Source organism: Podarcis gaigeae (assembly GCF_964106915.1).
Source record: "Podarcis gaigeae genome assembly, chromosome: 12".
NCBI lineage: Eukaryota > Metazoa > Chordata > Lepidosauria > Squamata > Lacertidae > Podarcis > Podarcis gaigeae.
The window spans coordinates 23,229,905-23,256,866 of NC_139688.1; the positions used below are offsets into that span (position 1 = coordinate 23,229,905).

General features: G+C 39.7%; 1 protein-coding gene across 1 annotated transcript in view; it reads left to right on the plus strand.

Moving 5' to 3' along the window:
• Positions 1-1,168: 1,168 nt before the first annotated feature.
• The window catches only part of DNAJC1 (DnaJ heat shock protein family (Hsp40) member C1), a 70,725-nt gene continuing 44,931 nt past the window's right edge, over positions 1,169-26,962 (plus strand). The window contains exons 1-4 of the mRNA XM_083704949.1: positions 1,169-1,478; positions 19,569-19,670; positions 20,445-20,491; positions 26,262-26,427. Coding sequence (XP_083561075.1) covers positions 1,308-1,478; positions 19,569-19,670; positions 20,445-20,491; positions 26,262-26,427 — 486 coding nt within the window. The 5' untranslated portion in view covers positions 1,169-1,307. The remainder of the gene's footprint in view (positions 1,479-19,568; positions 19,671-20,444; positions 20,492-26,261; positions 26,428-26,962) is intronic.

Below are 26,962 nucleotides of genomic sequence, written 5' to 3' on the forward strand. Positions count from 1 at the left end.
AGAAGATAAAAGTGTGGCTAAATATTTATATTTGAGGTTATGGAACTCCATCACAAATGACATTGATGTCCTCATTTAGGTGCAAGGTGAAAATGTTTTTGTCCCACTCTACACAAAGGAATTAAAAGTGAGCACATTTCCAGGGTGAGTCACAACAATTTAAAATACAGCATTAAACACAGTTTAAAACAAATTAACAACCACAAGCTTAGTAACTGTTTGCAAAAAAGTGAAGGTGGGCAGAGCATTACTGACTTAACATGTCTAATATTATGCACATCTACACTGATAGATTGGTACTGTGACTGTGACGCAAAAGATCTTGGGGTCATAGCGGATAGTTCACTGACAGCATCAACTACAGGTGCTGCAGCAACAAAAATGGCAAAATCAGTACTGTATTAACAATGATAAGGAAAGGGACTGAAAACAATTCAGCAATGATCATCCTAGTGACAGTTCCATTATGCAAAAGGATTGTGTGGGCAGAAATAGATCTCCTTTGTATAACGTCATATGCTTTCCCAAAAATCTTCACGCTTTTCCAAAATCAGTTGGTGAATAGAGGCACTTGTTAAGATTCATCTATGACAAATCCGTGAAAGCGACAAAGCTTGAATCATCATTTGGAATATAATTTCCTTCTCTCTCTCTCTCTCAGGCCTTTGCTGAATAATACAGTAAACTCTGCTGCTATATTCGAACGATTATCCCATTCGTATCTCCGCAGCAACTTAGGGAGTGTAGGACTAGCGGACCGAACCTAAGATCCACCCAGCGAGTTCCGTGTCTTGAGCTAACGTGTGAATCCACGCCTCCCTGGCCCGGCTCTTTCGCAGGCTCCCCTCTGTCACGCTGTCGGGAAAAGTTTCGCAACAAGAGCGCGGGAGGCTTTTTTGTGGGCGCTTATGGGTGGCTGTGTGCCGTTGCGAAGGATCCTGTTTTGTTTATAGCGCGAGAGAGGCCTCGTTTCCCCTTGGATGTGGGGGCGGCTGGCAGCTGCCCTCCCCTCGCAGCCTCCTTCGGCCTGGCTGGAGGTTTCTTTTCTTCCAGGCCTTCCCAAAAAACAAGCCTCCCGGCATCGGCCGGTTGCTAGGCGTCGTGACGACAGAGGTGCGGCGGGCGGCGATTGGCGGAGGCCCTGCTCTTCCCCCCCGTGGGATTCGCAGGGGGAGGGGCGGAACCGGCGCGGACGCTGGAGCATGCGCAGTGGGAGGCGAGCGTCCTGCCCGGCCACGTCTGCCGGGTCCTGCCGCAAGCGGCTGTGCTGAGGAGAGCCCGACTGAGGAGGCCAGCTGCTCGGCCCCATGGGCTGCTCCGCGCGACCCTCGCCGGGGCTGCACCGGCGGCCCCTGCTGCTGCTCGCGCTCCTCCTGCTCTCGCAGCCCGCCTCGGCTTGGGAGAGCGGAGACTTGGAGCTCTTCGACCTGGTGGAGGAGGTCCCGCAAAACTTCTACGTCTTCCTAGGAGTTGAGCAGGTGAGGGGAGGCAGCGCCAGGAGGAGACCCCCCCCCCCCGGGCGGGCACGGGGTCCGGCCCGGCCCGCCGTTCCTGCTTCCCTTCCGGCTGGGCCCGGCTGCGACCTCCCCTGAAACCCGGGGCTCGGGCCCGGAGAGTTTGGGGCGGCCGAGAACCGGGACCAGAGGGCTCCTGAGCATGTGCAGATTAACTTCTCGGGCGGCGGCTGCTGCTGCCTGGCTCCGCGTATCTGGGGGGAGGTTTGTGAAGCAGGTCTATAGTGTGGGTTATAAAGTTGTGTGCGTGTGTTTCTAAAGTATGCAATGCTGCCTCTTCTACCTCTTGTAGCTTATTTGTTGCCCAATCACCACCGTTTCTCCCTGTGGCGAGGAAACTCAGCTTTCCCTTGACCTCTTCTCTCTCGCCCATTTATTCTCCTTTTTGATGATTGGATATTTCCCTTCTGACCATCCCGCTCTCTTCTAAAGTTGCGGTGTTCTGTGTTTGGATCCTGCAGGCTCCATTGTGCTCTTTCCTCCTTCCTTCCACCTTTATGTTAAAATGTAGTTGCCCCTTTTTATCTCACTTCTTTTCATCCCAAACCTCTGTAGGAGACTTCCCCTTTTCTTTCAAATCTAGGCCACCAAGCCTGCAAACATATTCTATTCTCCCCCACCCCACTGCTTTTATGGAAGTGGCCTATTTCCCTTTTTTTGGAGACTTTTTTGCACCTTAAACCTGTCTAGATTTATAAGTGAAAACTTACACGTTTCCCTTCCGTTTGTGGAGGAAGCCATGTGATGCATGCTTATTTTCTTGCTATTTACATCTAACATTCTGAAGCATGGACTGCTCCCAGTATTCTAATGGTCTGTTCAATAACGTTGCCTTCAGAGGCCTGTCACTGTGTGTCCCTATCTTTGGAGTTTTGTCTGGTGGCAACTGGGCATAGGAATGGTATCCCATCCTTAGAGTTCCCTCCTCAGAAAGGCCTGTCTGCCACCCTTCCTTTTAACATCTTAGCTGTGGGTTAAAAGTGATTTTCTTTACCTTTAGTTTTTAATCAACAACAAGATGTTGCTGCTGTGTTTGTGGCACTGATTTTATTGATACTTATTTTATTTGGTAGTTTTACTGATGTTTTGGTTTACTTATAGTTGTTTATCTTGATTGTGTACTAACTCATGAATCCATTGCATTAAAAAGCAAGATATAAATGCCATAAATAAATAAATAAATAAATAAATAAATGAATGAATGCATTGGATGTGTGGCTGGTATTGAGGAGCTACTAGGGAAACTTAAAAGTTATCTTAAGTTTGTATTAGGAAATAGTGTCCAGCTAAACAGTATTGTAAAAGATCAGGTTAACTATTCTGAAACAGATTTGAATGGATTTTACGTTTTGTTTTTTAAATAAAGACTGATGTAGCAGATCCGGCAGAACCTAGTCAGCAGGTGGCTCAGCTTATTTCTGCTCCTGATGTTTGGACAGGAGTAGCTACTTTGTTTGAGGATCAAATTTTCCTTGAAGCGTGTGGTATAATTTCAATTTGAAACAGGCATAGTTGAGACCTGAACCGAATCTAATCATCATATCCAGTTCTGATTCAGACATTAATGTAAAATGATGAAATAACTGGTTCCGTTACTATGAACTTATGTTTTGCAGATTGATAACCAACCCTTCTTGCGGAGTAAGCCCAATGAGAGTGAATATAATGATGAATACTTAACTAGAGAACTTTTTATATATTTAAAACATGGTGGCGGATCCAAAGAGCCATTCTTCTTCCTCTGTCACTCCAACTGACCTTAAAAGGGCTCTCCCCTGAACAGCATTTGTTGAAGCCTGAGAACTTGCAGTTGGAAGGGGAACTTGTAGAAGCCCACATAATTGCCAAGGTGCATGCTTGAGGATCATTGGATCTTGACTGTTTTCACACACAAATACCACATCCTGTAGAATTCTATCATTGTACAATCAGAATGAATTTCAGGAACCAAAATGCTTTTTCTGTGCAGCCTGAGCAGCAGCAGTGAACAGTTACTTATTGCTGCTTGTCTCTACTTACCCCACACCACCATCCTGCTCACAGTTGTGGAGAATATATTTACGTTATGAATGGTCCGTGTCACCATTAAGAAAAAGAAGTAGGAATATGCCAGTGTATTTGTGGACTGTCCCTGGATCAGGTGACTCTTCTTCTTTAAGTTCTCAAAGTCCTTGACCTACCTCAATGTTGTCATATGAACTAGCCAGATGTTTAACTGATAATCACAGTTAGCCTGTCATTTAAAAAATAAGACTTTAGAGCTGTCTTGCCCAACAAGGTGCCTTCTAGATGGTGTGTACTATAACTTCTGTCAGCCTTAGCCAATATTATCAATGGTCACCTATTTGGGGAGCTGTGGAACTTGTTGAGTGGCACTATTCTTATTCTTATTATCATTACTATTTACATTTAGTAAATTTGTATACCCCCTTCATCTGTAGATCTCAGGATGGTTCACAACATAAAATTAAAACATGAAAACAAACCATAAAATAAATACATAATAAAAAGATAATGGAAAACCAATTTCCCTCTCCCACAATACATTTAAGAGGGATTTGGTTGTTAATCAACCAAAGGCCTGGTTGAAGAGGAATGTTTTTGGCTGTCACCTAAAGGCATGCAATGAAGCCACCAGTTGAATCTCTTTGAGGAGAGCTTTCCACAAATGGGGAGTCAGTGCAAAAAAGGCCTGTTTCTGTGTTGCCACCTGCTGGACCTTTCATGGAGGAGGCACACGAAGAAGGCCCTCTTAAGTGTCTGGGTGGATTCATATGGAAAGAGGTGGTCCTTGAGGTATTGCAGTCCTGAGCTGTTTAAAGCTTTATAGGTCAAAACCAGCACTTTGAATTGGGCCTGGAAACTAATTGTCAGCCCGTGCAGTCAGGCCAGGATTGGTGTAATATGCTCAAACAATCTTGCCCAGGTGAACAACGTGGCCACCAAATTCTGCACCAGCTGAAGTTTCTGAACCATTTTATGAGACACCCGTATGTATAACACTGTTGCAGTAATCTAACCTAGATATTTAATCTAACCTAGAGATTACCAGAGCATAGACAATGGTAGCTGGCTTGTCCCTGTCCAGATATGAGTGCACCTGTTCCACCAACCCAAGCTGATGCAAGCTGAAATAGGTTGGGGAAGGCTGTTTTAAAGATTCCAGTGCATACACATGGGCAAAATGCAACCAATTAGTGTAGTATGGCGATTCTAATTTGTGGGGAAGTGGGGGGTCATCACAGTTCATTTCTGGATTAAATATGAAGAAAAATAGCCTTTCGGCATCATTGTCAAATCCAACACCATACGATGCCTGGGCCATTTTGCCTGTTTGATAATTTGGCCCTGGTCGAAAGAGCCTTGAACTCTGTCCTCAGAAAAATAGTACAAGTATTATTGTCTGTTCCACAGTCTTTCCATGGACTACCTGAATCGAGCTCACAGATCATCAGTGGTTAACAGAACAAAGTATGAGATAAGGGATGAGGTACTACTTGCCCCAAGAGAGACTTGAGGCATATTATTTGCTTTTTTATTCAGGAAGTAGCTCCTTGGCCTGGCCGTTCTAAGAACTGGATATTTCCCCTTCTAAGCTATGCAAATAAGGGCTGGCTCAGTTCTCAGTGGCTCCCATTCAGACTGGGACATGGTTGATGGTGGAATAGAGGCATCTTTCACTCCAGACACAAGGTCATCCATCACCTGAGCAGCAGCATCTGAGTAAACCCATTTACTTTCTCTTATATAAATGAATGACTGCTCTTCATTCACAGGGGAGAAAAATAAAGTGCTGTGCTTGAGGACAAACCTTACCTAGTTTATGACCCTGTGGCTTGATGTGTCTTTCTGCACAGAAATATGCTGCACCTGTGGGTTCTTCAATATACAGGCCTCTTTCCCATGCATTCCATTGCTCATTATAATGACAAGCATTTCAGTAGAAACAAACAGATTGATCTGAATCCTATACTCTCTCTCTGTGTGTCTCTCTTTAAAAAATGCTTTATTTTAAACTAATTTATTGTTAGCCCTTCTGCTAGAATATGAATAAATGGAGGATAATTGCTGCACCTTTAGAAAATTAACCTGTGAAGTAGTTCTGTTACCTGGATGTACATTTAAACTACGTGTGAGCTGAAATGCAACTTTTAAAACTTGACCAAGCACATTTTCTATATGAAGAATACAAAACAATAAAACCAGTCAGTTTTCAAGGACAATGCAGATGTTGTATTGTTTAGACCTGAATAACTTTTTCAGAACCTGATGATGACATCTGCTTGGTCTGTAGCTATAGCAACTCCTCAATGGCTTCCTTTCTAATTTTCACATAGAACTGACATTTTAATAGCTCATTCAGAGCACTTAATAACCTTATGACAAGAAGCCCCTAAACAGATCTGCAATAGATTAAAGAAAAATCTTTATATGGGACAGTAGTTTTTAAAAAATCCGCTTCATAACTGGAGGCTTAAAGATGATAGTTCTTCTTACCAGCATATGCAAAGTAATTTCTTAAACAATTAATATATATTAATTAATATATATTTTCTTTTTTGCAATGGAAAAACACCGAGTTCTTATTGGAACTCAATCAACAGAAGTTCAAGCGGTTCTTGAGGATACTGAATAACCTTTAAGCAAACCTAGACATAAGTACCAATTAGTCATAACTTCCTTGGTCTCCAGCTGATGTTTACATTGTATGAAGTCTTAGCTCTCCTCCTTGAGGCATGGAGGAAGATCTTAAGTTTTGTTTTCCACATTCCATGTTTGTGAAAATGTTCTGGCTAGCTCCCTGGTCTATGCCAGTCCTAGTTCTTAGACATGTTGACCACTTCCATAGAAGAAGTTTTAAATTGCCTTGGAGCTCTGCTTTAGGATGTTTTTGTGAATGTCTGATAATTCTTAATGTGGAGGAGAGTCCTTTGTGAAGTGCACAATTTGAACTGAAAGAGTAAAAACAATGCAGCATTTTATCTGTAATTGAAAAAGTGTTCTGTTATATAACACAATGGTGGGAAGGGTGATTCCTGTTGAAGGAAGATTTAATTTTCTTTCTTTAAAAACCTTTCGTCATAGGCTATTTTGTGCAGAGCTATCACCTTTTTTATTTAGCTGTATATTTCTTGTTCTGGGTATACTGTCCCTGGTCATTTGACTTGGTTGACTTGGATAAGTGGTAGAGGCCAGATAGCGTGAACAAGGGAAGGCTTAAATTAAGCTCACTCTTCTACACCCATGACCAAATGTGAAGTTGCCTAATATTTGGTGTGTAATCAATTGCTGCTTTTTGAGAATGTCAGTCTAATAGACATTGTGAAGTACTCCTGTAAGCATGCTACTGATTTCATTTGATTCTAACATTTTGTCTGCCAAGATCTTTTCTTGTTTCCCTTAGATCTGCTAGTGATCTTGCCAGTGTTTGGCCTTGTAGTGCAGACTTTGCTCTAGATGGGACGGGGGTGGGGGGGTGGATAGTTTTGCCTGATCTCAGTTTTATCAGGCAGCTTTGTAGAACTGAGTAGGTTAACAGCTGCACATTCAACTTATCCTTGTCCAATGACAGCATACACAGAATCAGTTGCCTTGTCTGCTCCTGACGACTCAACGTGTGTTCTCTCTCTGAGAAAGATATGACAAATCCAGGGAGATTTGTCATATCTTTCTTAAAGCACTAATGCTGGCTTGCTGTCAGTTCAAGGTAAGCATGACTTCCATTCTTTCCAAATCCTCCCTGCATCTTTCTGAATTATGCCCTACATGTCAGGGTCGCAGCCTAGGTGTAATCTTCTGACCTAGTGTGCCCTCTTTACCCATGGCTATTCCATTGCCTTGTTCTGCTAGCTGCGACTGCAACTGATGCAAGCTTTGCTTTGTTCTCTGTAATGCAAAGCTTTATTGGCTTTCTAGCTTGATAGAGAAATATGTAGACTTGTGCGCATCATTATTCTTGCACTGCATGTCTGTCCATTGGTTGCAGAACCAAACACACACCTGCTTTTGCTAACCACAACATTGCTGGTTCTATATGTTCTATATATGTTTAATAGTCTTTGGTGGGATTTGTAGCATCCAATGCCTGTGAATTCCTCCAATTAGCTGTGTGAAAGAACTACTGCTTTGGGGTTATGATGGAAAGCAATAGTGCACATGTGAGTGGTTGCCTAGTAACTGCCTGCATGATTAATTCCACCCTTGTGTGATTATGCCTCCCCTATCCTGTGGGCATGAAGCAGGCTCTAAACTGCGAAGTCACAGCCAGGGTGGCAACTCGGGAATGAGGCTTGCTTTTGTTGGCAATTTTTCCCGGGTCACCTTTAGTCTAAAAGTTGCCCTGTACTAATTATTAGCATAGGGAGAAGTTTATATTTCCTGTATTTTTCCACCTTTTTATGGCGAGTCTTGGTTTATCTTTGTTTTAACTGGCCATTAGGATATAAAGTGGAGATCAGTGATATGGTGTAAAATGAATTCCTTTTTCCTTTATATATTCTCCCCATGGAAACTTTTCCATTTATCAAAATGCATTTTTAATACAAATAATGTCTATCATGAATGGAAACTCTATTTGTCAATTTGAAGGGTAGTTTCAGACTTGTAATTTTGTTGCTCCAGAAGACTTGCTAAGAAACAAGGTGAGAAATGGACTAGTACTGTATCTGCCCCAGTTGGGAGGGGAAGGGAGTGGATTTACTTCCACATTTCTTCAGAACAGCTGATGAACCCAATTGCTGCTATTCCAAAATTTCCACCAGGGTAAACTTGGCAGTTTGTTCCTACCCATTTAACTGTTGAAGCCCTCACCTTAAGTGGCACAGGCAACTTTCTTTCTCTAGCTGTTTGTGTTACCAAAACTACTATTTCCAACAGACTAGATGATTTCCAATTCAGTATTCCTCTTACCTGAGTAACATTGGTGAGATTTTTCTTTCTGGCTCTTGACACAATGGATCCCTAATTCGTGGGGGGGGGGGCGTTTCACATTACTAAGCTGCAGTGTACTTTTGACTTTGTAGACTTTTGGATTAAATTTTGGCCCCCAAGAATTGCCAATATTTAAAATACAGTTTAGAATATTTGAAAAGGGATATGTGTAGATTGGGGTAGCCAACATGATGCCCTCCTGTTATTGGGCTATAGCTCCCATCATGCCCGATCATGGAGAGGTTGATGGGAGTAGTAGTCCAACAGCATATGGAGGGTACCATGTTGGCTATCTTGGGATAGGTAACCAAAGAAGAAACATCTGCATTAAAGTAGTGATCTGTCTTACTGTGGACTTGCTCCTTGTTTCTACATGGACCCCATTTGGATGATTGGAAACTTATTCACCTAGGCATCTGTATCCCAAATAGGATGCTTCATTGCTGTTTTCAGCTCTCCCCATTCCCCCAGAAGTCAGTTTAAAATATGCTCTGCAATGTTTTTAATATTATAAGCACCATCCGTCTGTTTCCATCTTTGGTTTCTAGTGAAGCCCATTCCAGTACAGGGCCAGCTTATCCCAATATGTTGTTCCCTAGTGCCTGACAAATCCAAACCCTTCCAGCAAACACTGCCATTTAATCCATGCAGCTTTACCTGTCTAGCTGGCCATGCAAGTGGAACAGCTGGGATTTAAAACAAGAGTTTACTTGGAGGGTTTGCATTTAAACTTCCTACCTGCCAGTCTCAATTTTGCTTCTCTGGCTGGGCAGGAAAGAAGTGCCTTTGAGCTGAAATCATACTGGCTCTAAAGGGTCGGTTGGGAAAGGAAACGAAGCAGGAGTATAATCCCAAATGTCTGTGAAAAGGATATGTCGGGCGGGGGAGCATAATTAACTAAAATGACACAGGACCTTCCTTCGAAGAAGGATAAACGTGTTTGTGTAGTTCACAGAACCACACATTTCTAGCTACCTTAAGATTTTTTTTAAAAAAATATTGAATAAAATATATATATTGAGAATATAATGTATATTTTGTTTAGCAATAATGTTACTTGTAGCTGAGAGATATAACTTGTGTCGTTATATTTCTTAATATAATGTGTCATTTCATGGATAACTCTTCTATTTGTGGCCTGTGTGTGTTTCCTGATGGGACACAGCTCATATGTTTTAATACGTTATTTAAGAACTGGAAACAAGTAGTTCTAATTCATCTCTAAACAGTGTCCTTATACATCTGTATTAGCCTGACCAACCTGCCCTGACACTTTAAAGGAGATGTCATTTTAAAAAAACAAAACAAAAAAACCCTTCAGTTTTGGCTTCTTACCACTTGATGGCAGTGAAGGAGCTAATGTTGCCAGGAAAGGTTCAGGGCAGGATGCTATTATGAATAACAAAATGGGAGGTACAAAGGAAGTTTCTGACACTTTGATATTATTCCCATTTCCAGGCGATTTTGCAAGTGACAGTAGTGGAGTAAAAGCCTCTAGATGGAGCTTCAGCACTTCCTAAAGGGGGGAAGAGAGATTGCCAAACCTCCTTCAGGGGAACGCTACATAGTCTGCTTTTAAAACTTGTATCAAACTTAATTTCTCTTCTTTGTGTATGTAGAATGCATGCTGTAATGATAAAAGCTGTTCGTTCACCTAGAAGCTGCGTAGTTAGTCTGCCTTTCAATATAAACTCCTAAGGCGCAGAGCAAAGATAAAACTAACTGAAGGATATGATAAGCAGGAAGAGTACATGCAACAGCTAATAAAACCAAGTAGATATGTTGACCAATAAAAAGCTTGTCTAAATAAGCCGGTGTCTAAAGCCTCACCAGGTCATGGGACTGGGGGGTAATGAGGGAGAGAGATAAGAGCAAGGTAGGTAGATTCAAGTGGTTAAATGTCCAAATTATAAGGAGAGATGTTGCATTTCTGGAAATACTCAGTAAATTGAATTATTGTGGCTCTGACGATCATTTCCATGGAAAATCCAGGGGCATCTTACTACTTTGTAAAAGTTCTGCTCCCTCCCCCTGTATTACTTTGAGGCTCACTGCTTTTCTTTTCTTCTTCTGTAACTTGGGGGCCACCACCAAAAGAGCCCTTTCTTTGGTGGCTGTCAACTGGCAGTTTCCACCTATTATCACAGGGTGAGAATAGACTCTGGCCTTTTGTACAGTAGGTTATATTCCAACCTCTCAAAAGTCAGAGATTTCTGTTCCCCTCCACCTCTCTCCATCCTACATCTAGCCATGAAAGCAAGAAAGAGGTGTCATCCCAGTTCAGTGATGCATTTCAACCTAGCAAAGGGGAGGGGCAGGACTCATGAAGGCTTGTGACTAGAGACTTGGCCTCGGGAGCCAGAATGGAGGACCTGAGGTTTCCCACTCCTGTTCCATCAAAAGGTGATCTGTGCTAGATCCTGGCGTGGAAAGATACATATGGGGGAAGGTATTCCCTCAATATATGACTGTTCTAAACTCAAAACTATGTGTAGTCTCCAATGCACACAATCTGTTTTAGAGCCATTCTTCACAGCTAAAAAATCATCAAAGTGTGTCGTTAGATAGCTGTCTATTTAATTGATGGTTTTTCCTCCCTGAAATATTTTGTGAGGGAAGGCAATGAAAGGATTCGTCAGTTTAGAAGCTGGTAGTGACATGGGTTTTGGGGAAAAGTTTCCTATATGAATTAGGGTAATTTTAGGGAAATATTAGGAGTATTAATGGGAACTTTTATCTGATATCCTAGACAACGATCTAGTTTAACATGTTTGTTGTACTAAAAGCTTTGAAACTGCACAGCATGCCTAATTCCATTTGACATCCATTCATTGTTACTAACGAACATATGATATTGAAAGTTTTTGTGGAAAAATAAAGCACTGGGAAACTTTCAGCTCCACATCCTTGAGTACTGTACTAAAAGGCATTGGGTGAATAAAAGTTGGTGACTGCAAGGGAAAATTTGCTTAATGCTTTAGGAAAATGTTAACTCCTTTTGTATTTTTTAAATGTGGGTTTTACCTTTCTACAGTAGATGAGTTTCTTCATATCAAGCAAACAAGAAGTGTTATTGGAGTTCAATGGCACAGAGGAAAACAATCAAGGAGGGTTTATCTGGCCTCAGGACACTCCCCATGCCAAACACCTTCCTGAGCTACACCCCTCAAACAGCAAAATATTTGGGAACACTTGCTAGGTCAGTGATATTAGGTAATGTTGAAGAGTGTGTTAGCATACAGAAGCCCCCAAGCATTGGCCTTATGTGATATTTGAGAGCCTTTCTGCAGTCTTCCCCACCGTGGTTCCCTCAGGATGTTTTGTGCCATAGCTCCTACCAGACCAAGGCAGGATGGCTGGTGGTCAGAGATTATGGGATTATTGTAGTCTCAAACAACTGACAGGCACTAGGTTGGGGAAGGCTGCTCTATTGCAGCAGTAGTCAACTTTGCATCCTGATGGTCAGTAAGGCAAGAACGATTGTTACAGTTTTTGACAACAAGAAATAATACTCAGAGAATTATTGAGTTCCATTGGCTTTGCGAGTCTCCATGGATGTTGGTCCATGCCAACAAGGGAATTGCACCATCCAGAAGTTTTTATTTATTACTTTATGAAAGATCACAGGGCAGTTTACAACATAAAAATGCAAAATGGAAACACAAAATACATAACATAACAACAAAGCCCAAAGATGAGACTATGGTAGCTATTACTCCAAGAGTGACATAATGTTTTAGACTGGTGCAAAACACTGAAGCAGTCAGTGCAATTTAAACTCATAATTGTAGGTAAAATGCTGTATCAGAATATGAATTCCAGTCATGAAGTGGAGTGCCTCTTCTCTTGCTTTCTGCACCTGTCTTGCACTAGTCAATTTTATTCCAATGCTCTTTCTAGAAAAGTTGCATTCTTTAAGAAGAGCATGTAACTAATTTTAATTTATAGTGGGCTTTTGGCTGTTTCCTGGGTTGCCCTGCAGGCTATTTCAGCCCATGTGTAACAACTCTGTGAAAGAAGATCACAATACCACTTGCTTAGCTGATGCTGTATAAATTGTCACCCTAAATCAAAACTGCTCAGAGATTTACGACCATGAAATACTTGGTGGTGCTAAATTTAGTGGTGGAATGGGTAGCACTAACTTTGGGGTGTGTGTGTAATGTGTAACAGAACTGGTTGTGCAAGTATAGAAAGCTAAAACATATAGACTGGTTTTCTGTTTTGTTAAAAAATAATTCAAAGTCATGTACGGATTGGAAAACTGATTAAAAGAGCACATAAAAATAAAATCAACAGCAGGAAAACAAGTGGAGCAGCAAAAGATCAAGCAGCAATTATCAGAGCCAGACTTTAACAGCCTTGCCAATAATTGGCTGGAAAAGCTTTCCTGGAAAAAATAGATTTTCCTATCTGTCACTGACTTTAGGAAACGGCACTTAGACCTGACAAGAAATAAGTGACTGTACCCACAGTTAGCCTAATAAAAATGTTGCTGTACTATATGGCTACACTGGTGTTGGTATTTGCTGGCATAACTACAGCCAGTAGAATATGGCCAAAATGTGGGTGGAAATTTACATGTTCCCTTTGTAGTGTGAGAGAGAATCAGCCTGCTAAGGTACCAAATAAATCACCCATCAAATGAAAGCATGGAGTGTACAGAAGTGTTGCTAACTTTTAAAAAAAGAAATCTGACACTACTTTGAACCACCTAACTCTGTAATTTGGGAAATCTGTGTGGAAATAGGGAGCTACTGGTACGATTTGTGATGAAGGACCTAGGTGGATGGGTGTTTTTATGAAAAGGAACAAAACATTCATTCTCCTGGCTTGCATAGCCACTTTCTCTTCTCTATATTATAGATGAACTCTGCTGAACTATAGCTACTATGTTCACTGGTGTGTTTTTTTGTTTTTTAAGTTTAATGAAAGGAGCTTGGGTGTTTGTGTGAATGCTACTAGAGGCTAGGGGACTGAGCTACAAGTCAGGAAGTCTTCGGTTTGAATCTCATCTTTGCCATTAACTTGCCATATCTTCTTAAGTAAGCCAAACGTCCTCAGGCTTCAGTCCATTATCAGTCACCCATCTGTGATATGATGAAAACACTGACATCCCTCACAGGGTTTTGTATCATCTGGTTATAATCCTTACAGGTGAAGCATTGCAAACACTTGAAATATAGAATATTGCCATTATTAAGGAAGTTATGTGTGTCTGATGCTCCTCCAGGATGATATTTTAGTGCTCTTCTCCAATGCAGTTCTAAACTGGGACAGTGGTTCTAGTATTTGCATTGCATAGTTGCAGGGCCCACATTCTCATTGGCTATCCCTGGATGTTGTCAGAGAAACAGGATGGAGTTAAAATGGCTAGTTGGGAGAGAGTAGTTCTTTTTTCGTACATGCCTCTTGGGAAACCATTTATCTTCATCTCTCAGTTATTTGGGAAATTCTGCTTGAGTGGAGAAGCCTCCTAGATACTTTTTTTTTTTAAAAAAAAAGAGAGAACAGGCTTGTGTATTTTCTTTCATCAGACTTGGAGGCTTTGTGAGCCCAGGAGCATCGAGAGATGTGCAAGTGTTCTTGGGTACAGAGGGCCCCATGCTTCGTATCTGGTGAATGTATTATCTGCTTGGACGAAACCTTGAAACCCATTCAGTCAATAGATTTGTGCTGTGGGTTTGATGTAATAAAGCAGTTTCCAGGAATTACTTACTTAGTATTCTTACAATGTATGTTTTGCTCATTTTTCTTTAAATATGTGTTTCCAAAATGCAAGCCATCTTCAGTTATTGCATGTATTGTGTTAAAATGAGGACTGATAGACACATGCCACATTCTGACACACCCAATTTAGAGAAACAAGAGTTCTGAACTTAAAGGGGAGAAATAACGCTGAGTTGTGAAATGTACAACTTGGTGCTGGCTAAAGGACTCCTGAAAACAATGTGTGTTTGGCTGTAGAAGACCTGGGACCCAGATGTTGAGCTCAGAGGACATCTGTGCCTGAAGTAAAACAAGATCACAGGCATAGGTAAGACTTAGGTCTGAGTTCAGTGGTTTGCTAAATACATTCCTGGGATACGCAGAGAGATTGCTAAGAGAGTAGACATGACAATGACTAAAACCTGGCTTGTAGGGGATCCAAAAGTGATCCAGCATTATGAGGTTGTTAAAGTGAGGGAATAAAAGGGGATTAGGTAAAATCCAAATAGGTGTACTTGGGCATAGGGGAGCAGCTTCAAGAGAGAAAAGACCCCTGTAATGTAATGGGGAATGTTCTGGTAAGGGGTAGATTGGGCCATGTAAACAAACGAGGAGGACTCATCTGGAAGTTTTACCTTGTGGCTGGGTCTCTTGAATGGATTTAGCTATCAAGAACATTGACTATGGTGAGTGGCTTCCTGGCGAGTCATACTGCAGGCACTGTTGTTTTGTCTGGTGTGTAGTGTTGATGGAGGAAGCTTGTATCTCCTGGAGCTGTGGATGCAGCTGCTTTTAGATGCAAAACCTGCATCTGATTACCTTTTGTTTACCAGGCATTTTATCTTATTGCTATTATTGCAACCTAGGTCCTTGGTGAGTCAGTCTGTGAACTTTCTGGTTCCTCATGACCTTACTGGCAAGAACGTCAAGCACAGAGAAATCTACAAGACTGTACATAAGGTCAAGGTGGGGGGGTGTTGTTTCCCATGGTCCTTTGCTTTTGCCAAACCCATCTTTAGTTCACTGTAATTGGAGGTTAACAGTAAAAGCCTTGTAGCTGTGTGTGTACCAAATATATAGCTATTTGATTATTTTAAATGGTTTCTTATATTGTGTTATAATTCTTGCAACCTGCCCTGGAACCCTAGGGTGAAGGATGAGTAACTCATTAGCTAACTAGTATCACCTGTTTGCTGTGAGGCCCTCTTCCATTGGATAGCCTGCTGTGATGTGTAAGAATGTCCATAAGGTTTCTGAGGAGCAACAGTTAGTCACATGATGTTGACATATAGTGTAGCTGCTGTGAGAAAAGATGTCCCTTCCGAAACCTGAGTGGAAGGAGACCCAGAGAAGTGGAATGGCAGATATTCCCGTACAGCAGTTCAGTTTTGGAACTCCTCTATGGCAAGTAGCAATTGGCTTTCCAGGAAGCAGATGGGTGGTAAATAGCAAGGCTGCTCTAACTGCAGGCAATCATCCCACCTTGACCTGACCCCACCCCACCCCAGTTTTTGGTCAGGAAGGAGGACAGATTAAAAATAGCTCAGGGAGGCATTGGCCGGAGAGTATAGGTGGGGAAGAGTTGAGCATACTCCCCTGCATTAATCCCCCCCAATCCCACTTAACATTTTGTTGCAGCCGAAGTCCAATTTATTACCAAAAACATTTGGATGTTAACCACTGCAATGTGTAGAAGTGATTTTAAATTAGTCATAGTGGTGAGAAAGTGTTTGGGTTGTTTGTTTTGTTTTGTTTTTAAAGCAGGAAAATGACAGCATTGCAAATGGAACATGGAATATCCCCCCCAAAAAATATATATTTATTTTTTATGTAAAACTAGTAAATGAAATTAGTCTGCTATGATTAAAACAGATCGATAACATGAAATGCAGGCTTGATCGATGCTCACAGTTAACAGAAACCTATTTTACAACAAAGTCTGGCTTTGTGTAGCAGCATGCACTTTAATCAGCAACGTGATGAATGCTTGGCCACTTGGAAGGGATGCCGTTTACAAGGGTGGGGAGGAGAGGAAGGATGGAGAATCAGCAGTAAGTATGTTGATTACAAACCTGAAAGTAAATAACAAAGGTACTTGTGAAATTCCCATTGTCAGCTTAGGCTGAAATACGTAGCAGTCCCCTCTGTGCCTTGGCAATAGGCTGCTTTATGGAAGTGATGGTGATGCTGAAGATATCAGCCTAGTTCTCACTGATGTGGTAAATCTGTGCTTGGGCTATGCCACTTGAAGCTGCAGGTTAGGGGCTCACTTGATTGAATGAACCTACATTCCCTGCCCCCTCCAGATAGAAAACTTGGTATTGGGGGCAGGGGTGGGGGATAGAGAGAGAGAGCTCACCCTCAGCCCTTCTCATTCACATCTACTTGCCTATTCCGCAAAGATGACATATTGCTTTTTTATGGAGCATTCAATCACAGGAGTCCTCACCTGCAGTCTGAAGTGGTAGGGCGCAGACAGATTTACCCTTAGTGAGAAATAGTCCTTAGACGTAACACCAAACCATATCAGAGTTGATTAGAATGCTGCCCTTCTGTACGCTTTGGATCAAGCAGTCACCATCACGCTTGCCTTGTACATTATGCCCAGGGGACTGCTGAACTTCTGTGCCTACAGTCCACAGGGAGAAGCAGCTTCTTAGGGGAAACACATTTCTTGCTATCAGCTCTGGATTAGCTCCAGGATGCCTGTAGATTGAATAAGAACAGTTTTCTTTGAGCATTTAGCATACAGTCATGGCCATTCATACTGGAAAGAAAGTTCCTCTGGAAGAGAGATTCTAGGTTTTTTTGTTTTTACCATTATTTACTGAAAGACATAAATGAAATTTAGTGTGGTAGTGGTGGTGGTGTTGTTTAAAACCCCCCCAATAATAATCAAAATCTAGAGCCAAAATCCATCTTTTGTGGTTACTGGAATGACTCTAAGTTTCAATTTGGCATTTTACATACTTCAAAAAGCAAGATTAGTGGAAACCTCTCCAAGGTCTGGGGTTATATGGAAACAGTTTATATTTGCCTAGAGTGCAATAATATAATTTAATAAATATGATAATTATTTATTAACAAATAATAGGTAGCAACACAACAATATTCTTACTGTAGAAACCAATTAGCTATTACAGCATTGACCTAACTTTGAGGCTGGTGTAGACAAATAACTGTTGCCTAAACAAGGCACCATGCTAAACATGAATCTTCACCCTCGCTGCCTTCTCCCTCCTTCTACATCCTCCCCCACCCCTTAGGGTTTAATCACAATTAAGTGACAGATGCTGAACACAATTTGTCCTAGTCTAATTGACTGCAAAGTCATGGTCAATATTGCATTGGCTAACTCAACTCCTCACAGCCATGTCCAAACATAATGAAATTGTGTTAGTGAGACATCTTGCTGAAGCTGGAGGTGGAGGTGCAGATTTCTAGCCCCCAAATTACTTAATTTACATATATAGCATGTTGGGTTTCTGTGTATAAATAAAGCCACTTTCCCCTTCATACTTGCATTCATAATTGTGTCTCCAGAGTGAACTAATTTTGCATCTTTTTCTCCTTTGCTGGATCTGAGGAGTAGACTCTTGAGTGAAAAGATGCACAACGTCTAACTTTAATTTTCTTTAGGTGATACAGTTTCAATACCACAATAAGAAAAAAGCCCACACTCTTTTGCAAAAACAGGGTGTATTAGAATAATCAGAAAGGATGTTGAAATTAATTATCCTAAATATATCCTAAATTCTGTTGTTGTTGTTTTTTTGTCAGTTTCTTGATGAAATCTGATGCATGTTTTATCAGAGTGAAATTCCACCGTGTTTAAAAAGGCTACTCCTCAGTAAGTGTGTTGTGGTTTACAGCTGCAAAATAGATTGGGGATTTCAGCAGGTGCTCATATCTTGCCTGTGAAAATGCAAAAATTTTGCCTTGGTGATGATATCCTGAATCTTGTATAGTTAATAGTCTTTTCCTGCCCGCATCTCCTCCCCATTACTCAAAGCAGTGAAAAGGCCACTTCAAATATCATGCTTTTTCTACACAAAAAGCCCTTTGGTGTAAGAAAAAGCATGAGGCCTGCGTGGAGACAGTCATGGGTGAGTTCCATGCCTCTGTTTCAAAGCCTCTGTGTTCTCACAGCACATGTAGCACGCATGTAGCAACACAGAGACGATTCCTCACACATGCAGCACACTCCACCCGATTATTCCTTTCTGGCCTGAAATGTTTTGTGCTGAATTAGGCTTGTGCTGTAAATCTGTAATGAAAACAGTGCTTTGTGCTGAAGGTTTGACAGGCTAATTACAGTGCTGCTTTAATTGTCTTATTTTTGACTTCTTGTAGTTTTAGAACCTCTTCCAGATTTGACCCACAACAATAGTTTGTGCAGATGTAGTTCTAGAGAATGATGTATGGGAGAGGATGCGAAACCGGCATATATCCCGCTTTATTACTTTAATCCGAGATGAAATATCTCTCTGAAACCAAATCCTCATGCTTAGTTCACTTGACAAGACTTTCACTTTATACCAAACAGTTTCTTAGGGGTAGTTAGGGTACGTTTGTTTGAGGCTAGACTATTGTGGTGGTTATGTAAACGCTCAGCATACGTTGCCTTTGACATGTTGGCCCTTAAACTAGTTGTTTTCAGGGTATATGTAATGATACTTTGTAATTTAGACACAGCTTTGTTCCTCTAGGGAAGAGGTAGGGATTAACTGTAACATTTTTTTTTTGCCGGGTGTTCTTAGAAACCGAATTTACTTACGCATCTGTGCAATTAATACAAAACACTCGAGCTTCATTTTTAAAATAATAATAATGAAAGTGAACTGAGATCAGGGCAATGCTATTGTTTGGTTGCACTTCTGCCATTTCCTTCTCATGAAATGCAAGCCGATGCTGCTGTGAGTGAAAGCCCTCTTACGCAGACAAGCAGAAACAAAGGTTGCTTGAATTCTGCAAGAAATTAATAGAGATGTAATTTTAATATTAAGGGCACCACATTAGCTGAGGCCTTGCTACTTGTAAAAATGAGCGTAATAGCTGAAGAAAAAGGGAATATTTTAGAAGATACGCCAATGTATTAATTTTAATTTGTCCTTTTGATCTGTTAATTACCGCTGAAGATTTATTGACTAATTTTAAGGAAGCAAGTGTTTGAAAGTTTCTGGCAAATACTATCTTCTTGTAATGAGCACATGGCAGTGAAAGAAGTTAAGAGGAGAGCAAAATTAGATTGACTGATTGTTCAGTCATGTGGGCCTGGCTCGCTGCATATCCCGGCTGAAGAATGATTGCTCAAATTACATTGCCTCAGGTCCCCGCACTTGGTTGGCTGTCTTCTCAGATCTTAACAAGGTTCTGGGAATTCATTTCTGACAAAGTTTGCTTTGTGTTTTTCAGGATGCTTCATCGGCAGACATTAGGAAAGCGTATCGCAAGCTTTCGCTAATATTGCACCCAGATAAGAATAAAGATGAAAATGCGGAAACCCAGTTTAGACAAGTAAGTGATGCATATACAAGCATTAAAATGTATCATGTGATCATTAAAACCTTGAATAAATATAATGGTGATTGTGGGGTAATATTTTTTGAAATGATTAACCTGGGGAAGTTTGGAAGCTTTTGTTGCCACTTTACTATGGTCTAAAGCTTTCAACTCCTACAGAAATTTAAAATGGGTAAAAAAAAAGACACCACCATGTGCTGTCAGAAGTTAAACATACTTAGATAATGGGAATGCTTAGGGTTGGGAACAAGACTTTGTGGACTCCTTGACACTCTTGTGGTTGTTGTTTTAATATAGTGCCACAACCTGCGTGTTTTGCATTGCAATGGAAAAACATTTCATCAAACATGTTAATGTTTAATGTGTATAAAATTAAGCTTTACTCTGTGGGTGTATTTTTCAAAGAAGGCCTAATATATGGTTTTTCAACAGTTGTTCACTTGGAATTTATTTGGAAATTATAATGAATACTAGAGAAACAGTAGAGCATGCTTTGAAAGTTGGATGATGATGATTTGTTTGTATCACAGAATAATTAAATTGCTACTATCTTGAACAGAAAATTACTGAAAACAGGGAAATATTTAGTTTACACAGAATGACCTGAACTGATTCTTTGATTTTAGGAACTGTTATTCATTCTTAGTTTTAAGAGTACAAAAACGCCCAGTATACTTTCAGTATTGTGGCAAAATATTCTAGCTGTTCTGTTCACGGTTGCTGGTGTGTTGCTGTTTTTAGAAAAATAAAAGTATGCTTTCATTCTAGTTGGTGGCCATATATGAGGTTTTAAAGGATGAAGAGAGAAGGCATAGGTGAGTTTATTTTGTATCTATTTCAAAGCAGAGTTTTTCCCCAGCTAAACTGAGCCAGGTTAGCCAGAATTTTATAGGCTCTCTCATATGTGCTAGGTTCTAGCCTATGTTGATAAAAGAACCAGGTGACAACTTTATAATTTGTAATATAAATATGAGCTTTTAGACTGCTAACACATGCTTAGTGAAGCAGTTCATTCCCTCTTAATTGTTAAGCTGATACTCAGATTCTCCAACTATAGAGTAAGACCTGTGGATTTTCACTGTGGCCAGTGCAATCTGATTGTGGGTATTGCTGCTTTGCTCAAATCCTTTAAGTCTGAAAAGCCATCTTCCATTTTTCAGGATCTCACCAAAAGTTGTGGACTTGGGTTATTTTCTCCATGGTTACTGTTCTCCATGTGCTGACTTTAACACACACACACTCTCTCTATATATAGATATATATCACACACACCTTTAAAAAACCTAAATGATATGGCAAAAATAGGAATATTTGAAAAGGCTTTTAATTATTGCATATTATTCAGACACTTTTTTTCTATATCTATGTGAGAACATAATTTTATCAGGCAATTGCTTGTACTTGGTTTGCTTTCCAGAGGACTGTTGTATTTTACTTTGGACTTGTGGTTTATTAGGATGCTCACTTTACTGTTAGTGACCCAGATATTTTGGCCAAAGAAAAGAAGGGCTTGCTGCCAGCAAATGAGTTCTGTTTAAAATATCTCTAGGTTTTCAATTCTCTGAGTAGTGATGCTGAAAGTTCTCCAGGAGGTTCTTGGCATGAGTCCAGGTCTCATAGTAGAGATTATCTACTTTCAGATAATCCTCTGTGTTGAAAGAGCCATGGAACAGTGTTCAGAGGAGTTTTGGAGATTCTGTGTATGGTTTTTACCCTGCCTCCCACTGCAGTCTTTCAGCTTGGAGTCATAGATCAAGGAAGTTTAGGAAGTTTAACAATAGGGGGTCAATGTCTGGTGTCAAATGGTTGCAAAAGGTATGAACTAGTTTAAATGCACCCCCCTACACTTACACACACTTAATTTTTTTGATAGTGTTTATTTTGCATGTTCACTGTTCATGGCTTTCTAGTATTCTAAATAACCTGTGTTTTTGTATGGGTTTATTTTTACATCTCCCCAGTACATCTGTGTACTTCCACAACCACACTGACCACTGCCATGAAATTAAATTATTTAGGGATTTCACATAATGTGTATATTGGAAATCATTTAATGAAATTATCTCAGAAACGTGTTTAATTGAATTGGTGCAAGCCTTCATCGCCTTGTGTAAAATGAGTTGCTGTAAAATGAGTTGCCTTGTGTAAAATGAGTTGCTGTAAAATGAGTTGCTTTTTATGGTTATTCAGCTAAATGCCTAAAAATGGCTTGTGATGATCCCTGAATGTTCCCTGAAAGCAAGTATTCCCTTAAAAAAAAATTTTTTTTTAAGCCCAACAAATTCTGCTTTGAGACATCTCTTTCCAGGACTCTGCCTTTGGGAATTCTTGGCCGCTTGGATTACAGATTCAGTTGCAAAAACTGCGCTAATAACAAATATAAAGGCTATTTCTCTTGCATTAAAATTCTTGTTGCCTCTTGATTAACAGTTATTTTAGCTGGGCTTCCCCCCCCCCCCTTAAACCATGTGCTTACCAACTAATTACCAAATAATAAATTAGTTTCCCTTGGTCCTTCCTTCAGATTCATGTGCTCCAGGTTTGGTGGTCCCTGACTTTGTTTAACTGTGGGCAGATGCTCAATGGACCATCATCTCCTCCAAGCACTCAAGTTTCTCAGTCTTCCTTAGCAGGTTGTCAAAGCAATTTTCTCAGTATGTAGCAGCTCAACCTAACTCCATCTACACAGCAGTAAAAAACGTTTCAAATTTGCTCTTCTTTTTTAAAAGTCTCATACTGAACGTCAAGGCGGTGATTAAGATCAGCATGTTTTGTGCATACACCAGAATTTTCTTTTTGGAAGGGTTGTTTGTTCTGAAGCTGCCCACACAGCACCTCCAAACAGCTGTCCAGCCTCCCCCCAGCTCAGAAGCGATTTGAGTATGTGATGTGAAAGAAGTATAAAGAGGCTGGAGTGAGGGCCGAATTTTTGTTTGAGTTTTCTTTTCAGCTCCTCTTGTGTCAAACCTTCCACCTGCTTTTTGAACTTGGGGGAGGCTAAAGAGCAGTTTGAGGATGCTGTTTGTAGCAGGACCCACTGGGCTCTTCTTAAGATTTAATATCCTGCACTTTGCTATGCTTAGTAGGCAAATGAGCAGGAGATGAAACAATATATGTAGTTTGATATTGGAAGCTACTCTTAATCCAGCTGCATTTACTGTAATATTACAGAGTAAATATGTTGTTGCTTGTCTTTAATATGTAGTTGGAAATGGTTTCATTTCCAACAGATTCTTTTCTTCCATTAGATGATAGAAAATATAATCTGAACAGGCTGGTGGTGTTTTTGTTTTAAAAAAAAGCAACCCTAATGACAGATCAACAACTTATCAGTTTTAAAATCATACAGCTTTTCTAATTTAGAAAAGCGTTTTTAAATGCTTGTGGATAGATTACTGGAACCAGTAGTTGGGCATCAAAATAAGTGATCTAACACCAAGGTTGAATCCTATAGCACCTTTTTCATAATGAAGAGGTTTCTACATGTACCATATGGAAAGTATATGAAGCGAGTACATTTACATTATTATTATTTTTTGGCAACAACAGCAGGATGAAAGGGAGTGTTTTCTCCCCCTTTGAGCTTAGATTTTAAAACCTAATTTCTCTGCAAGTATTAGATGGGAGTGAGTTCCATTGATTTTGCAGAAAGTTCAATTTAAATGTGCGTAGATTCAGAATTTTGAGATTTTAAATAATTTAAGACTCTAAAGATATATGTTTGAAGCAAGCCTATAAAAGTTGGGAATTCTGAAGCATTGTGTTAAGCTAGCTAGACTATAGTGGCATTGCAGCATGCTGCATAAAGCTGAATATGGGTGAGCGAAATATATTTCTTTGTCCTCTTATAATTTCCTCTTTACAGTTTACCTGAAGCTACAGTTGTGCTGTAGAATAATCAACTAGTTTTGGTCTGTGGTTTTAATACCAAATTTCTGTTTTGAATATGAGAACTTATTTTTGGCTAGCTTTAACAATAATAACAAACATAGTGATCTCAGGTTTTACTTAATATACATTTCACAATAATAGTTATCTGATTGACATGTGTGCATTATAGACCTAGCTCTATGTTGCCCATATTTTGGAAGTGTGCAAAAGCAGAGCATGAATAAGATGCAAAGAGGACATAAAGGCAGTCTGCTTTGTGATTTCCTTATTTGTTTAATTCTTATGCATGCCTCTGAAAGTCCATCGTAGGTGATAAATTGATTTCTGCAAATAAGTACTTTAATGAATCATCTGTATGCTTCCTAATTAACTAATTTGCTAAATGTGAAAAACAAGATTTAAAATTATCAGAGGATTCTGAGTAACTTAAGGATCATTGTTCATATGCGGTCCTAAAAATTAAACAGACGTCTTAATTTTTAAATACAGTGCTCAATTACCATAGAAAGGAGTGATTTATTTTTTGACAGTATATATTCTAAAAAGTGGGTTATAATAGAAGCTATCTTCCCTTAAAATGGCCAGTCGTGTGAGCCATAATGTTCATTGATAGTAAAATCAATAGAGCATTGATTCTGGAACTAAATCCTTGGAGACTTTTGTTCAGAATAGCAGACGTAGCCTGGTAAATGCAGAGTGTGTTTAGTGCATGAAATTTTCATGTGTCAGATCTGGACGCATATAGAACAGATTTTTAATATATTGTGAAATTCAGTGTGGATTATCAAGGTCTATGATAGTTCCAGTAGATAAATATTTAGCATTTCACCCCCTTATTAGTACATAACCTTTAATGTCTCTCCCCCCCCCCCCCCGCCATTCACTCACTGTTTGGTAGCAGTGATGGGGAGATGTTTTCGGTTTTAGTTTCAATAGTTTTAAAGGGGGAAAAAATCTATTTCATGCAAGCACACTCTGTTTCATGCAAGCACAATATATATTAAGTATTTTAAAATTTTATTATTTGTTCACCATTTTCACTTCTTATGTTCACATTTCAAATTACTGAGACATTCTGAAAAACCCCATGGTATTGAAATAGCTAGTTTTCTAATTCTTTTTGTTGCTCACACTAAAACAATTTTTCTAGGATATTTGAGACCCCCCCTTTCCCCTTTTTGGAGAGGAAAAACAGACATACTCCTATCATTATAGACATGGCTTAACACTCTTAATCTTTTATAGTGATGGCTTAAACTAGACCCTAATAAATATGTATTGTTTCTGTTTTTATATTGCACATAACAACCGACAGAGGTGGCAAAGTTATGTAATATTTATCCTGCTAATATTCAGCAATGCAAATTAGCAGACTGTTTTGCTCTGACCAACAAATAATTAACCGTTTGTTTAGAACAGATGAATCAGAGGGCATCTTAATTTTTTTCAATGAAATCTACTTTATACAAAGATGGGCTTTTTTAAAAAAAAAGAAGACAATTTTTTAAAAAAAGAAATTATTCATTAATCTATCTCCAAGGTATCAATTTAATAACTATCAAAGTAGCTACTGCAGTTGTTGCATTTAAATTGATTTACACGTCAAGGCTGGCAGTTTAGCAGCTGCGCTATTATTCCGATCGGTCAATTTACTTGAGAAAAACCTACTACTGAGTCCTACTGACCTGCATGACAATATAGGCCCTATTTCTATTCCTGTAATTAGGCCTGCGACTAACTCAGAATATTTTTAATTAAAATATTTTGGTCAATGTGTTGCACCAAATTAGGCTTTTCAGTGCCGATTTAATTCTGGAAATAGCGTGATTAGAATATTCAATGAGTCGTGCTCCATTTAGGATTAATTTTAACATACAGTATTTTAAATGCCTCAATTCTAAATCTTCCTAATAATAGGCTTGTCAGGTTTCTATACTAAAAGTTATCTACTTCAGTGGTTTATGCAGTTAAGAGTTGTATGTGCGTAAATGATCAGTAGTAGAACTGATTTCAAGAATAATAAATGTAGAAAGAATTTATTTCTAACAAATGGCTTTTTATATGAAACACGCACACACAGAGAAAGGAAGGCAGAAAAGTCGCTAGAATAAAATGCAAACTTAGCAGCCTATATTGTTTCAAATTTCATTCTTTTAAAGAAAATGCCAATCACTTGTACATTGCAAGTCATTTCTAAATTAGTTTTCATGTCAAAGGAAAAAAGTTTAATAACGTTACACCTCTGTTCAACAGGAACGAGGTTGTTTTTCCCCATATTTTTCTAAATTAAGGAGTCAAAGCTAGCAAATGGATTTGGTGGTTGTTGCTTCCCACTTAAAACCATCCCTTTGTAATTCTTTTATTCTGGGAATATGACCAATGATTGACAGGTAGGTTGAACATATGGTTCATTGTAGAGTAAAAACATTTCTCAAGTGAATCAATTGGGGGTGCTGTTAGAACAGTAGAGCTACCCTTTTTATGCAGTCACTGAAGAAGATTCTGTTTACCAGGAGCCCAGATTAAAATGTTGTTGTTGCTGCAGCTGCTGATGCGGGAATTTAATATTTTTGAAAAGTGGATGAGTAAAACAGAATTTCCATACTTTTCTCTCTCTTTCTCTCTCTCTCTTAAAAAAGCAAATAGGTTCATTTTAAATGCCTCATGAAAGCTTGTTTGTTTTTGCCACTGTAGGTATGATGATATTCTGATCAATGGCCTACCAGATTGGCGACAGCCTGTATTTTACTACAGACGAGTGAGGAAAATGAGCAATGCAGAGTTGGCATTGCTGTTGTTCATTATCCTCACAGTGGGCCATTATGCTGTGGTTTGGTCAATCTACCTGGAAAAACAACTGGTAAGCATCGGAAATAAGTTTTATTTAAAATCACTGCAAAAGTGTTCACACCCACACCCTCTAAATTAGTTTCCTAGTAATTACAGACGGACAAACATTCCTCATTTGAATCCAATAACTGAGTATGAACCCCTCGGCAAACAACAAAAAAAAAGCCTTTTAAATGATCTGCAACATTTAACAATAAAATGCAAATCATTTCGCTTTCTGTATTGGTGACTTTCAGGGATCTTTTTACCTAACCCTCCTGGCAAATTGCACAAATGCAGGTTTTGGGGATTCTTCTCCCCCTCCCCAGCTTCCATTCTTGATGTTTGAAATTCATACTAGCCTGGGCTTTTAATGTCTTAATGGAGGGTCCCCTCCCAACGCCCAAATTGAAGTGTCTTTCAAATGTGATAAATGTTCCAGGGTTAGAATGGTAAAATGACAGAAGCAAAAGAAATGTTTTAAATGTTGCTTCCTTCTTGTCTGCCAGAAAGCAAAAGAGCAATGATTATTTACATGCAAAATTTGATCTTTAGCATCTGTTTGT